Source organism: Myxine glutinosa (genome assembly GCF_964187855.1).
Source record: "Myxine glutinosa chromosome 12 unlocalized genomic scaffold, kmMyxGlut1.1 SUPER_12_unloc_2, whole genome shotgun sequence".
Lineage (NCBI taxonomy): Eukaryota > Metazoa > Chordata > Myxini > Myxiniformes > Myxinidae > Myxine > Myxine glutinosa.
In genome coordinates, this window is record NW_027616356.1 from 737911 (window position 1) to 753836 (window position 15926).

General features: G+C 46.1%; 1 protein-coding gene across 2 annotated transcripts in view; it reads right to left on the reverse strand.

Annotated features, from left to right (window-relative positions):
* The window catches only part of ATG7 (autophagy related 7), a 52711-nt gene extending 37077 nt beyond the window's left edge, over window positions 1-15634 (reverse strand). Inside the window, exons 1-9 of one of the 2 annotated variants that reach the window (XM_078768651.1) lie at window positions 15225-15279; window positions 14939-15128; window positions 14628-14678; window positions 8561-8734; window positions 8016-8070; window positions 4383-4500; window positions 4225-4302; window positions 3637-3753; window positions 3271-3420 (exon numbers count right to left, since the gene is read on the reverse strand). In XM_078768651.1, coding sequence (XP_078624777.1) covers window positions 3271-3420; window positions 3637-3753; window positions 4225-4302; window positions 4383-4500; window positions 8016-8070; window positions 8561-8734; window positions 14628-14652 — 717 coding nt within the window. In that variant the 5' untranslated portion in view covers window positions 14653-14678; window positions 14939-15128; window positions 15225-15279. Of the gene's footprint in view, window positions 1-3270; window positions 3421-3636; window positions 3754-4224; window positions 4303-4382; window positions 4501-8015; window positions 8071-8560; window positions 8735-14627; window positions 14679-14938 lie in introns of both variants that reach the window. The other variant, XM_068132642.2, reaches the window with a different exon arrangement.
* Between the last annotated feature and the right edge of the window lie 292 nt (window positions 15635-15926).

The window sequence follows — 15926 nt, forward strand, 5'->3', positions numbered from 1 at the left end:
TCGGCCCAGCAGACAAGCACAAGACGTCATCCTTTATTATTATTTTTAAAATGTTTTGTGCATTTTTGGTGCTGGTGCTTTTCATGCATTTTTTTTATTATGGTGCATTTATGGTGTATATGGGTGTATGGTGTATCGGTGCAGTGCATTGCGATTGGCATTTCCTCTTATCAAAAAGTCTTCTCTTTTTCCCACAAAAGACAGGTCCTGGGTTCTAGTTTTGTAAATAATTAAAAGTAGTCTTGTAAATAATGCTCCCCACCGGCTTAAATGTTTAGCTTGAAAATAATTCCGTAATTCGGTTAATTGTGGGCGTGAGTCAGTTAGGTAGGACGCAACGCAGCAGGGGGGGGACATATCTAGTGTTAAAACTGTCGCACTCAGGGCAGTAGGTTAAAAGTAGAGGGTAACCACACCTAAGTGTCACACTAATTGTTAAAGATAGTCCTGACCCAGGTATCGATCGGCTCGGATGGAGCCTGGCAAAAGGAGGGGTGCAGTGTTGCGGTTTTGAGAACCCACACTTGTAAATAAATATAACATCATTAAAGGTTAAAGGTAGCACCCCATCGGTAGGCCACAAGCAACACGTAGGTCACCATAGGACATCAGTTATTTCTTAGTATGTGTTAGATAAGGCCATTTTCCAATAATTGCATCTGCGTTGCGTCAATCAAATAGGAGTAGGCCCTTCCGTCCATTTTGGCAGCCTCCCTTCCAAGCAACGCAATTAAGCGCTCTCCAGTCTGTGCCCCATGGCCCCTCCCAATTGGTTACGCGCCTTTGCCAGCAGCGTTCGCCACCTCGCTAGGCTTCCGCCCAAACCAGCCAAGAAACCCACGAGGTAAGGCCCGAGAAGAGGGCGGAGCACCAGGATGGAGGTGCGGCCACGTCAACCAGCCATCAGGGCAGGGCCGGTAAGCCATAACCAGCCAACCAGGGCTGGAGTAACATCGCCTGACAGGTGTGGCTTTTGGGCTTCGAGAGCGTTCGCTGGCTTGATTATAAAAGCGCGCACGCAAAGCCCTTGAACAGGACTGCAAGGAATCACGCAAGGTGAGAGGACTCTCGTAGGAAGCTTGTGCTAAGAGGACTGCTGCGATTTGAAGGGCTTGAAAGGACTGATGGGAGGAATTATGAAGCAGCGCTCATTAAAGAGGTCTGAGCGGGGAGAGAGAGGCGCTTGACCTGGGACGTGCGCTTTACGAGGGAACTGAAGCCAAGCATTGGTATTTCAAAGAGACGCGCTGTGGCAACCCGCTGTACTAAGGGCGAGCACGCGGCACGCATTGCCACGAACTGCAGCGTGCAGGACATTGGGAAGGGAGCGCTTGGAGCGAGTAGTGCGCATATTACGTACGCCAGTATACCAGCCTTCCCCCGTCATTATAATTGTCCGCTCGCGTTACACTACGTGAAGAGCTGCCTGCCGGGTTTTTCGTCTGCTGGACCGGAGCCGGACTGGAGCCTGGACACCATTGCCGGACCTTCCACCCTACCATCTGCAATCCCCGTGTGAGTGTCTGTATGTGAGACGGGCCCGTTTGTCTAGGGAGTAGAATAAGACTGTCTAAGGCTGCCCTGTGTACTTTTCCTTCCTCTTTCTTTCTTGTACATTCTTTCGTTTCCTCTTCTTCTTTGTACATCTATCTATAATTCCAGTAATCTCTGTTTGTACGTTTGTACGTTTGTCTGTGACCGCTGTTTCTCGACAACCACGGGTCCGATATACTTTTAACTTGCCAGGTATATTGCTGGGGACCCGAGGATGTGCCTTTTCAAGGTTTCATATTAATCGGACAATTACTTACCGAGCTATGTCCAAGAAACGATTCAACCAATCAGAGAGCAGCGAACTATCGCGTGTGCCGAACGTGGCGGACACACTCTGCCTCGGATGGCACATTTGAGAGCGTATTCATTTATTTCACGTTTGCAAACTATGTTGGCGTTAACCTATGTTTTAAAACTAATAAAAACGAATTTGCGATTCATTCGCTTTCCTGCGCGTTTGTGCACGCGATGGCGATTTCTTTACCAAACTCCGGAAGCCGTTCGCTTTGGACCAAACCATTTCATGTAAATAGAGGGGGGGGGATATAATTTTAGATATAGATATAGTACGGGCAATGCCCTAGTTGTAAATAAATTGCCTTGTTCTTTCTGGTTTCTCCTTAATCCGATCGTCCTAGTCTTTTCTCCATTGGGTAAACGTGGCACGATCGCAACTGCTTAGAATCGGGTCTAGTCACTTGTTAACAGCTCGGATCGCGGATCGCTATCCGCTCGGCGTTTCCATCCATATCCATGATTCGAGCAGGAGTTATTCCCTCGTTTCCGGTCGGCGTTAGTACTTAGGTAGTAGCGAATCCCTAGGCCTAACAAACCCTATCTAACGCTGCCCGGGAAGGACGATTGACCCACATACAATTGATGGTGTAGTGCATTGTATTACTTTCATTACAATGAGAACCTTAGAAGTAGAGCAACGGTTATTAATTATGTACTTTTGAAATGCGAGTAGTCTATTAATTACGTACAATTGGAATGCGATTACATCAATTGATTATGTACAATTGAAATGTGAGTATGTCTATCAATTACGTACTATAGGAAAGTACCCATTAGTTCCCTTCTGAGCCTTTAGTCCCCCCTCTGAGCCCTTCAGAGCCTTTAGACATTTCATTTGTAATCAATAACCTTTCATATATTTGTAAATTCGATTCTAACACTCTATTCCAGAACACCACACAACCTGGCATGGCATCTGTCTGTGAGTAAGATATCTTAAAAAGTTGTGGACGAATTCGAACAAAACTCGTTGGACAGGTTGGGTGTACGAGAAGGACGAATTGTTTCGATTTTGGTGACGATCCAAATCCAGAGCCGGATACCAGAATTATTTTAAGTGATTCTTCACCATTGAGAGATAATGCCAAAAAATACATCTCAAAAAGGTTATGGACGGGTTCTTACAAAACTTGGTGGATGAATTGCGTAGATGACAAAGACAAATCGATTAGATTTGGTTGAGGTCTGGATGCAGATCCGGCCTATCAGTGGGATACAAAATGTAAACGGTACAGCCTGGTGGAGGTATGCGCTATACTGAGTGCCGTTCTAGTTTAACATGTTACATTAGTTCTTCATGCCTGTTGTTTGTGTACTTTATAACGTTTCATCAAAACTTGGTAATGAACAAGGCAAACATCGTCAGTTCATAGGTAAGGCCATAATTGGTTAAAATGGTCAGGATGCAGCTCACAGTACCTTGGCATGTCTACAATTAAAAGACCCCCAGTCACGCAGTGAAGCCGCATCAACAACTTCACCCCCTAGGGGGCCAATAAGGAAGCAGGGTAGAGCTGTGTTTCCCTCCTGACTACAAAGGTCATCATAAGCTGCATGAAGAGCAGATATCTGTGGGATGTGACAGGAAAAGTGGCAGTGAAATCATTATCTACTATAAATGGGTGTGTGTGTGTGTGTGTGTGTATGTGTATGTGTATGTGTGTGTGTGTGTGTGTGTGTGTGTGTGTGTGTGTGTGTGTGTGTGTGTGTGTGTGTGTGTGTGTGTGTGTAAATGTAGTTGTCATGTATGTATTTCTGTAATAGCACCCCAGCCTCATTACAAACTTGCTGTGGAGAGTACAGGTCACCAAGATCAGCTGGAGGACTGGTCAGCACAATGCTCTCAGGGAAGCACAGTGCCGGAAAGGCAAACCAGTAGTAAAAATGGTACTTCTTCAAATCCTGTGTGGAATGTGACGAATACAAACAAAACAGCTTTCAGCATCATATTAATCACTATCTGGAACATGATGATGTTCTACGATAGTAAACCCACCTTATGGACCCATATGGGCCATATGAGAGTTATCATTCCACTGGTATACTCAGCATATACTGTACAAGGCACCACCACTACCACATGATTATTTGCTTAAACTTAAACCTCACAATGAATGTGAATCCCGGTGTGTACCCCGGTTTAGAATAGGTACACCGTATCCCTGTGCATCGTAAGAGGCGACTAAGGGTTGGCATCAGGAAGGGCATCCGGCCATAAAAACATTGCCACAAACAGGGAACCATGATTGTCATGGGGCCCGCAAGGCTAACCCCTGCTCTGGCGGGGAAAATGGCCTTAAAACGATCATTCATTCATTCATTCATGCACAATGAATGTGAACCGAGAAGGAATGAAAGCTCCATGTTTCTCACCGCAAAGGTGAGCAGCACAAAGCGGGTGAGCAGGGACGGGTCTTCCACAGCTCGTCTACTTACGATGGCTTCCCAGATCTGTAAGAAAATGTCAAATCCCATACATCACGTTTTGAAGAACATGTTGGAGAATGGTTTTCTAGCTCCACCAAACACACCTCATGCCCAGCTGCATCAAGTAGGGCGCGCTTGTTTGCCACTTTGAAAGCGTCCAGCGTATTGGTATTATGCAGGGTGCCAAGCGCCCGGCAGGAACGTGGGGGAACAGGAGACTTGCTGGTGGAGCAAGAGGACACCATGCAAGACTACATGTCTCAACAAACTATAAATATGTCCACCGTCATCAGCACACATTGTGAACACACACATTACATGGTAGCATGCTCTATAATCCATAAAGGTTGAAAAAAAACATTCAAGTGCACCATAGTACTTTATGATTTTTCACAACACAGTGGGCTCTTTATAATTGGAATAGGGTCTCACCATCACCAAATAGCGCCAACTTGAAAACTCCCAGGTATATAATATTGTTGCGGATCTCAGAATGTCGGCTCTCCCCTTATCAAGGGGGGGTTAATCCCCTTGTCCTCTTATCTGGCCGACGCGACCCTGGAAGTTATAACGTCCTTCCCGGTGCAGCGTTAGGTAGGGTTTGTTAGGCCTAGGGATTCGCTACTACCTAAGTACTAACGCCGACCGGAAACGAGGGAATAACTTCCGCTCGAATCACGGATATGGATGGAAACGCCGAGCGGATAGCGATCCGCGATCCGAGCTGTTACCAAGTGACTAGACCCGATTATGGCGGTTCCGATCGTGCCACGTTTACCCAATGGAGAAAAGACTAGGACGATCGGATTAAGGAGAAACCAGAAAGAACAAGGCAATTTATTCACAAATGTACAAAGAAGAAGAGGAAACGAAAGAATGTACAAGAAAGAAAGAGGAAGGAAAAGTACACAGGGCAGCCTTAACTACAGTCTTAACTTATTCTTTGGACAAACGGGCCCGTCTCACATACAGACACTCACACGGAGATTGCAGATGGTAGGGTGGAAGGTCCGGCAATGGTGTCCAGGCTCCAGTCCGGCTCCGGTCCAGCAGACGAAACCCGGCAGGCAGCTCTTTACGTAGCGTAACATGAGCGGACAATTATAATGACGGGGGGGAAGGCTGGTATACTGGCGTACGTAATATGCGCACTACTCGCTCCAAGCGCACCCTCCCCAATGTCCTGCACGCTGCAGTTCGTGCCACGCGCTCGCCCTTAGTACAGCGGGTTGCCACAGCACGTCTCTTTGAAATACCAAGGCTTGGCTTCAGTTCCCTCGTAAAGCGCACGTCCCAGGTCAAGCGCCTCTCTCTCCCCGCTCAGACCTCTTTTATGAGCGCTGCTTCGTAATTCTCTCAATGCAGTCTTGTTTAACGAGCGCCGCTGCAGAAGTCCTTTCAACCACGATAAGTTCTTCCAATACCAATCTTTCACTCGAATCCTCCCCGCACAGTCCTCTCCAAGGGCTATTCCTTGCAGTCCTCTTGAGGGCTTTGCGTGCACGATTTTATAATCAAGCCAACGAACGCTCTCGAAGCCCAAAAGCCACGCCTATCAGGCGATGTCACTCCAGCCCTGGTTGGCTGGTTATGGCTTACCGGCCCCGCCCTGACGGCTGGGTGACGTGGCCACACCTCCTCCCTGGTGCTCCGCCCCCTTTTTCCGGGCTTCACCTCGTGGCTTATGGCGGCGTTGAGCGAACTCAAGGGCAGCGAAGGCTGCTGGCCAAGGAGCGTACCAAATTGGGAGGGGCCATGGGGCATAAACTGGAGAGCGCTTCATGGCGTCGCTTGGAGGGAGGCTGCAAAAATGGACAGAAGGGCCTACTCTTATTTGATTGACGCAACGCAGATTCAACTATTGGAAAATGGCCTTATCTAACACATACTAAGAAATAACTGACGTCCTATGGTGACCTACGTGTTGCTTGTGGCCTATCTATGGGGTGCTACCTTTAACCTTTAATGATGTTATATTTATTTACAAGTGTGGGTTCTCAAAACCGCAACAATATCATTAGTATAAAGCAATAAAATCCTCCTCCATTTGGCTCTTATACAAGCCTCGACTTTGCATACACAAAAAAAAAAACGAGAGGGACTAATACAACATAGAAGGTACTCAATAAAGAGTAGTACCAAGAAGACCTGTGATAAAATAATGGAATCTACCAAAAGCCAAATGAACTAGCAGAGTTCATAGAACACCTTACCCACACAGTGTTTAAGTACCGTTACGGATTCGTCACTTCCGCTGTGGTGGTTTTCACCCACTGGACATGTTTCTGATATTATGTACTATTATTATTCTCAAAAGGTTTATTATTCAGGAACAGCTATCTAAAGTTAAAAAGGTTAACTTAAAATGATACAGGAACCCGAACCGGAAGAAAAAGGAGGTGAAGAGGAAGAAGCGGCGCGAGCAAAGTCGGAGAAGACGCGTGACGTCAGCGCTCCGTAACGAGCAAGGTCTACCGACAGTCGCGAGGGGAGTTTGAGTTCCTTGAAAGGACATCCGGCGATAGGAATTAACGCTGGAGGGGAGAAATCTGCGTAGTCAGATTTGGGCGCTGTGATTCCGACGAATCCTCGCCTCATCGCATCGGCTCAAGCAGGAGCCGTCGGCCATTTTGAACCCCGCGCTTCGGACACCTATGAAGGTTTTGGTTTGTGTCATCTTCACCCCAACATCCTACCGTCTGTCGGGGATGTGTGTGTGCGACCACTTCGTCTCCAATTACGTTGTGGTTTGCTGAGTGAGCGGTGAAGGTGCGCCTCTGGAGGGCGCCTTTGTACAGTTTGGCGGGGCGAACTCCAAGGCCAACTGTACGCGCCTCGGATATCGACTGGAGAGCGAGATTCGGGCTTCGACCGGATTTCGTTCTATCGACCGCTGGAGCAAATCACATTCGCCTTGGAAAAAGTTATAGAGACATTGAGGAGTGTCGTTTCACTCGCTGGCAGCGCAGTGAGTTACCTGACTTTATAAGATATATATATATATATATAGAGTGCACTCTTAATTGCCATCTGTTGTACCGTTATTCCTGTGCGTGATTTCTAATACAATTTTGTTCATTTGTAATCATTGGTGTGGTTTCACTATTGATTTTCAACACAGGGTAACATATTTTTCTCCCGGGGCTCCTCTCGGGGTTCGGAGGTTACCGAGACCAGGAGATTGTAGAGGACTCTGTAACAGTACCATATATAATTCAATTGAAAATAAATAATGATTTTAAAGGTCGTATTAAAAAAATTCCTCACGTTTTTCACCCTTGATGCAGTGTCGATTACACCACCGTACTTAACACGTTACATTAATTCTTCATGCCTGTTGTTTGAATCTTTCATGACGTCCTTAAAAACCAGTAAATTTCCTGTTTGGAATGATTTTAAATTTGGTTCACTGCCAGACAGAGTAAAAATATTACCTCGCTCCTCTACGCATGTGCGGTCCGGACGACTTCAGACGCAAAGTACAGCTAAATTTGTTTTGATTCGTTTTGATTCACGTTCCGATGCATATTTAAAAAAATTAAACATTTAATTGAAATAAAGTTGTTCCTTGATCATAAGCAGAAGTTTGTAGATGGATGGACGGACAGACAGACAGAAGTGAAACAATTGCTCAACCCCACTTTTCGCTTCGTGCTCGTGGGGTAATAATCAGAATTCATGAATACGGAAAAGAAACCCACCATTGTCAATGTATTTCACTTGTGGTAAAGACTCACAGGTCAAACGCGTTGAATTCCACGGTGAGACGTTGTGGAAGTCCCACAGGATCAGCTGTGTAAGAAAACATTGACACTGGGTTGGGATCAGTACACAGAAATGTTTCTGGAATAAAATGATTGCAAATATCGACCAATCAATAAAGTGTATTTCTGTACTGTAACATATATAGGTTATGTTGGTCAGCTACGGTCAGCGGAGCGACGGGTTCAATGCTCGTAAAACATGAAACTGTTCAACATGTTAATGCAATATTTCCAAACATCAGAATGGAAATTCACTCTCTCTCCATCCTAAAACACTTTTCAGGTCACGGCAACAGGAAGTCGTCCATCTTAATCGCTGTGCCGAGTATTTGGCCACATAGGAAACGTTTATAATGGAACTTCATCCCAAGTATACTCGCAAAAGAACACACCAACTGCACTGCAGATATATCTTTGGTCCAAGTAAAGTTTGTCTCAAAAGTGCAGTTTCATAAAATAAAATAAAAATAACACCCTGGACTTTAAACCACACAATCTCGCATCCCCATGCCAGGCACCGTTGGTGAAGGAGGCCCAAAGTGGCTGAGGAAGGTCATCCAACTTGAAATCATCAATCTTTTTCTGAGTTAGCGTGTGCCAAAAGCCAGGGTCCAACGCACTGCTGAAGGCCAGGAAATGAAGGGGTTGCACAGCATGGGCCTCCGAAGGCTCTGGGCCTGGTGTTAACATGTCTGTTGTGGGTAGAGATGTTATTTAACATTTTGAAGGTAGTATATATTTTTAAACTGTGCATTGTACTAATGTTAGAAAACAATAAATAACGAATTTTTAAAATCTTAATATTTAATGAGCAGAATATTTTAAAATAAATTAATACAGAAGGTAAGGCTTTTGCACATGAAGCCATAAAAATAAATTCCCAGTTCGAAAATTATCCTAAAATTCTATCTCGACTCAAGCTTTTATGATGCTTTAGAAACCCAAGCTGCTCGACGCAACGGCACTGCATGACATCATCACCAGACATCCTCTGCTTTGTGATAAGATTTCTCCCATAACTAACTCCTGGCCCCAAATCCCCATTGGAGATTTACCATACAATGGAATTTCAAACATCACAGAAACACCATTGGATTGGCCAGAGACCAGGTGGAGGTTAAGGGGAGGAGAGGAGGGGAGGGGAGGGGAGAAGGGAGGAAGAAGAGGGAAGGGTGAGGGGCAACCGGAAAGGGGGAAGAGGGAGGGGGCAGGGCTATGTGTATTGATTGTCCTGTCACCAGCGATTAAGACCACCAGATGACGAATAGCTGAACGTTTTTTTTTTACTCCCGAGGCGTCCAGCCAAAAATGCCGGTTCTGGCGTGCGTGAGATGAAAGGCTGCGAGACGTTCAGCTGACAAAAAACACGGGTTTAATCCGGAGCCCACAACGAACTGATACGACAGTAAATTCAACAAATAATGATTGATGAAAATAAATGTAATACGAAAATGTCAAAATTAATGTTGAGGTAAAAACTAAAATTCTAACTGAGGTACCTCACACGCAGACTCAAATACATGCACAAAGGGAAAGGTAAATTAAAAGAAAATCCCTCCTTTTTGCCGGCACTCAGCTTTGGCCTCAACGAGGACTTTTAGGAGCATGGCGGCTGTTGAAACTGGTGAGGTAGGTCGACGAAAGGGCAGAGTGTAAAAGTGCCCCAAAATGGTGCCGGTCAATCACGCGAACGCACAGAGCCGTGAAGCGGCAGCCAAAAACGTCCTCCTCACAATTCCTGCCCAGCAAGCACAACGCGGCCCCCAGCTCCCCCGAAGAGCACCACAGATCAACAACACCTCCTCCTCTGACTTTTTCCCACAACAGTTCCCACAAAAGCTCCAAAAGCTCGCCTCACAAGCGCACACACCTAGCAAGAACCAACCGAGCCACCCGAAAGAGACACGCTCTTCTTCCTCTCACTCCTCTCGAAGCTTCTTGCTCTGACGTCACGCCCTCAATCGCAAAGCTCGGGGCGTAGCCTCACCGCCTTTTCTTCCACGCCCTTCGTACCACTCTGGGGGTGTGGCCTTTTTCCTTATTAGGTCCTATAGGCGGGGCTTAGTCGGGAACCTGTTTGCTTGGCTTTTCTTTTTTTTGTTGTTGTTTTTTTTTGTATACAAGATCGAGGCTCGTGAAAGAGCTAACATTAATCACACAAAAAGACAAACCGACACACAAAACACAAAAAACAAGGGGAGCGGCAGACAAGATGGGGAGAGAGGGGGAAGGACACAAAAGAGAGGGGGAAGAGGGGGAAGGACACAAACACAACATTTGAGAGCAGGGACATCGGGAGGACTTGGGGGGAGGTGGGAGAGGAATAAAACATATGAACACTGCAAGGACTCTGGGGTGAATTACCGGGGGTAGAAAAGATCAAGGTTTTCGATGGGGGAAGATAAGAGATGGTGGTGAACAGCTGTTTTAAAGACCTGGAGGGAGGAGTGGGATTGAAGGGAGTGGGGGAGTTTGTTCCAGAGGCGGGAGAAAAGGGGAATGAAAGAGTGAAGGTGAGCAGAGAGCCTAGACTTTGGCAGTTTAACCATAAGAGGGTTGCAGGCAGATCTTGTGCGACCTGAAGGAATATTGGGGGGACAGAGCACAGAGAGAGCTGGGGGAGCAAGGCCGGAGAGGAGTCGGTAGAAGACAGAAAGACCACCAACCTGCCTGCGGTGAGTGAGTGAAAGGCCCTCGGTGTTGACTACATCGCAGGAGATTCCAATGATTCTGAAAGCTTTGGCCTCAACAGCGTGAAGCCGAGCAAGGTGTGAGGCAGGAGCACCAGCCCAGAGGGGGGAACAGTATTCCATTGAGCTGCGGATGAAAGCCTTGTATGTGGTGAGGAGCTCAGGTGTGCCAAGGAAGGACTTCGCACGACGGAGGATGCCCAGTCGGCGACTGGCTTTGGAGGCCAGCTTGGAAATGTGGTTTTCCCAAGAAAGATCATGGCAGATAGTGAGACCCAAAAGCTTGAGCGACAGAACTTCTTGGAGAGGATTGTTGAGAAAGTAGATGGGAGGGTTGTCCAGTCGGTCCTTTCGGAGAGACATTGTAAGAGTGTGAGATTTGTCAGGATTGAAAGACATGTTCCACTTGTTTGACCAGTCTGTGATTTTGTCCAGGTCTGCAGAGAGTGAGGAGGCTGCAGACTGCCGATCTGAGGGATGAGGAATGGAGCGACAGAGAGTAGAGTTTGTTGTTGTTGTTGTTTAAACTGAGGTTTTCATGGCCGGCCTGATTGTAGATGTAAAACATAGGGAAAGCGACAAAGGGAAATCATATACTGGGGAAAACTAACCTTAATCCCTCACTCGTTAGCACCCCTCGTGTGAAGACACATAAACAATCTTAAGCTACAGTTTCCCTACTTAAATACATCGAGAAGCTTCCTACGCGTCCACGGTCCATGCTATAACTATACAATCGTATCTTTACTATGGGATTCCTCCATCTACCCCCACAAACATAACAGTATTAATCATGTCTGCAAGATTCATCCACAGGGCGAAGAAGCAAAAGTGGCCATAATAGCAATATCTCAATAGAATTTGCAGCGAGATGTGAATGGTCCATAAATGTTTATTGCCTGGATTGTTACTCAGAATAAAACAAGTTCATGACACTCTCTCCAGACATATGGTGAGTTTTTGATAGAGTTTGGCATCCCACCATGCTCTCCAAACTCTGTGTTGATGGCATCAAAGAACAAGTCCACACATGGCTTACTGACTTCCTCCACTCTCGTATCCAATATGGCACTCAACAGAATCCCTTCATCTCCTCTCCCTGTCAAGGCTAAAGTGCCCCAAGGCAGTGTTCTGGGCCCAATCCTATTCCTGACCGTCATAAATGATCTCTCAGAATATCTGGAAAATCCTCTTTATCTATTTGCTGATGGCTCCACTCTCTGCAGTGACATCCCTCATCCTTCAGACAGGAAGGCTGCAGCTTCTTCCCTTTCTCTAGACATTGAAAAAAAGACCTGGTCAAAGCTGGTCAAACACTTGGAAAATGTCTTTCAATTCTGACAAATCTCATTCTCACTATCTCTCTCCAAAACGACCACCTGGCAAGTTGTCCTGTCTATGTTCTTAACAATCCTCTTGAAGAAGTTCAGTAATTCAAACTCCTGGTCCTGGGTGTCGCTATCATCAATGATCTTTCTTGAGCAAATCACATTTCAAAGTTGGCCTCCAAAGCCTTCCACCAACTGGGCATCCTCCGTTGTACAAAGTCCTTCCTTGGCACACCTGAACTCCTATCCACCTTCACGGCCTTCATAGAGTACTTCTCTCCCCCAAGGGGCTGGATTCCCTGCCTCACACCTTGCTCAGCTTGACACCATCAAAACCAAAGTCTTCAAGATCATTCAAACCTCCCACGTTGAAGCTGAGACTACGTGCCTATAATTTTCCGATTGCAGCCAAGTCGATGGTCTCCGTCTTATACCACCTCCTTTCTGGTCTTGCACCTTCTGCTCTTTGCCCCCCCACCCCCCCCCCTCAGGTTTCTGCCACCAGCAGAGTTTGGGGGGGGGGAGGCAGGGAGGGGGGCACGCCTCCACCTTAATTTTCTTCAGTAATTTACAATTAAGATAAAAACATCCCGTATTTAAACGTGAGTAACAATAATGAACGTAAACGATATTTGTGATTTCACGTACACTGTAACTACACCAACAAACGGTAATTTTGGAAGTCAGATCTAGCTACCCATTATTAATATTAAGCCCTTGCTCCCCCATATAGAGAAGTCAAACTACGCCTATGGGTTCTGCAAAATGCACACAGTCCACTGTCAACCCCTTACTGGTGAAACTACTAAAATATGGAACCACTGTCCACCTCCATTCATTCCTCTTTTTTTTCAGCTGTGGAACCAACTTTCACATTCTCTTCAATCCTATTCTTCCCTCTAGGCCTTCAAGAAAGCTATTCACCACCATCTCAGATCATCCCCAATCCTAAACCATCATCGTTTCCACCCTCGGTGACCCCACCTCCACCCAAACTTCCAGCTTTTACTTCCTGAGAGTGTCCTTTTGTATCCATTTAGTCCACCCCATGGATCCTTTCCTGCCCTTCATTCCTCCCCACCCCATTATTTGTCTCAGTCTCCCATCTATCACATTTACATAGATAATTTACGCCTCCTGCGGACCTCCACACCATCGTGTGAGACCAGGACCGCATAGCCTATGTTACCCCCCGTCCCCCCATACAAAGTTGTATTTGTACCCCCCGAGTTTGGAGTTTGTAACTTGGAATATGTGGCCGTGCATATAACACATACAAAGAGATAGATAGATAGATAGATAGATAGATAGATAGAGAGAGAGAGAGAGAGAGAGAGAGAGAGAGAGAGAGAGAGAGAGAGAGAGAGTTTTGCCTTTTATAGGTAGAGATGAACGACCTGTGTGACAACCTGCATAATCCTACCTGCCTCTATGCGATTGATACAACAGTACCATCTACTGCCTGTTGGATGAAGAGAATGGCATTATTTCTCCGAGGGAGGATTTACAAAACATCTATAAATGGGGGGCAGAAATGTAATGTCCTATTTGCTGCTGGGAAATGCAAGGTCCTGTCTCTCAGTAGATGACTACCTAGTGAGCAGCCTCCGGAGCTATTTATGGCTGGCAAGCCTCTGCAGCGAGTACATAAATAAGCTGGACATGTACTTAATCAGGTTCTCCCGGAGCTTGGGCTTCCAGTCTCATATGTCAACTCCATTGACGTTAGAGCTGGACAAAGAGTGAGTGTCCTTCATAGTTTTGCTCGATATTTGGATCCACCTGCCTTCCCTCCCCCACGGGCCTTCGATCCCCCAGGTGGGGGGGGGGGGGGGGGGGTAACTTTGGGGGGGGGGGGGGTTTGACCAGGTAACTATTTGAGATATCCTGCTCACAGACAGACAAACATGGTTGAAAACAACCTCCGTCAATCTTCGGTAGCGGAGGTAATAATACTAGCCGAGTACCCACACTCTGGGTCTACTGGGTTGGTATAGCTTTGCATTACTTGCTGAATAAAATTAGTCTGTGTATTGCAAGAAGACTCATGATGTTTTGTGTTTCTAAAGAAGCCCACAGGGTACAAGGGGTCTATCGGGCTCCAATAAGGGTCTATATGGCGTCTATATGGGTCTTAAGCATTCTGAAGATCTAAAGGGTATGTTCCAATAGTAGTTCCGGTCTAAAGGGGTCTGAGGAGTTGAAAAGGTCAAAGGAGTCTCAAGGGGTGTAAGGGTTTAATAATGGGATATAAGGGCCTAAAGTGGTCTAAGGGGTCTGAAGGGGCTAAAATGTCAAAGAGGTCGAAAGTGTCTGAAGGTTCTTAAAGGGGTCTAAATGGTCTTAAGATCTAAAGGGGTCGGATAGATTGGGTGCGTGACAAGAACGAAATGATTAGATTTTGGTAAAGATCTGGATCCAGAAACAAGAATTTTAAAAGTGATTCTTCACAATTGAGAGATGGGGGGGGGGGGGGCGGTCGGTTTATCGTCGGCCACGGAGATGATCATATCCCAAGGTGCTGAGTCCATCTGTTAATAACTTAACTTTAAGTTGGTTTAACGTACCGTTCGTACTCGGGTGGTTTGCCATGGTTTTCCAGACGAAGGGACTCGAACCTGCAATCACCAGATGGCAACGGTTCGAATCACATGATAAACTTTTCAGAAACTTCGTTTCACAAGCGCATCGCAGGCAGAACAATCGGCTTAACGTGGCACAAACAGGTAACAATGTAAATCTTACACCTGGATGAGAAAATTCGTATTGACTGCACGTCGTTAAAAATAAACAAAAACACGGAAGTTCTTTTTTAACTTTGGGAGAGATCTGAAAGCGGAACCCGAACAATCATTGCACAACACGGGAATACCGGTACCTGCACCAGGGGAGGCTGTCGATTCGAGTTCGTGAAGATTCTCTTCTCGTGGAGATACAGACCGATCACGCGGACCAAACGTCCCGCTAACAGCGATCTCGCGGGATTTCACAGAAACTTCCGGGATTCGTACAGGAGGTGAAGACAGCCGCTGTGAACCACACCTGTGAGCCACACCTGTGAACCATACCTGTGAACGAGAAAAATCAAACGTCCCCAATGGCCTCAACTGAGACACTGTATTCGTGTATTGTAATCCGCTGGTAGCTCGTAGATCTACGAGAACCTGATCCTAACGTCAAAGATGAAGGCCAACGAATCCTCCTACCGCTTCTTCTTCTTCTTTTTTAAGGTTTAATGGCGCTTTCAGAGCCGCGAGGCTCTATATACGCCACGCACCCTAACATCCAAACAAAACCAAAACCAGGAGGTTTACACGAGAAAAACTAGAGCCTCACACTGCTAACCCCGTATCTTTGATGAACTTTAAAACTGATCTACAAAACCCAGGATGTTTCAGATCCAGCCAGCGAAAGGCTTCCGGCAGACCTGACCACGTGATCCCCATTCCGCGGACAGAAAGCTGGAGACGAGATCTAGCATTATTATAACGCGGACAAAAAGAAAAAACATGGTCCAGATCTTCGGGAACCTCACACCGATCGCACCACCCCGAGGGATGGCACCCGATCCTGTGAAGATAAAAATTGAAAGATAGACTGCTCCCTTCGAGGGAGCTCCCCCTACCTTTACAATATTCTTCAATATATATTTATCCCAACAAGTTTTGTGTGAATTTAATATAATTTGCACATCAGATTTTCACTAATTTACTAAAATTCAAACGCTACAATGACGTCATATCAATCTACCACAATCTATCTACTACACAAATAGTCTCCAAGATCTATTAAATAGAGCATATCAGAGTTCTATTAGTATCTTCATACTCCAGTAAATGTCTCCTATGATGTTTTACAAGTTAAGG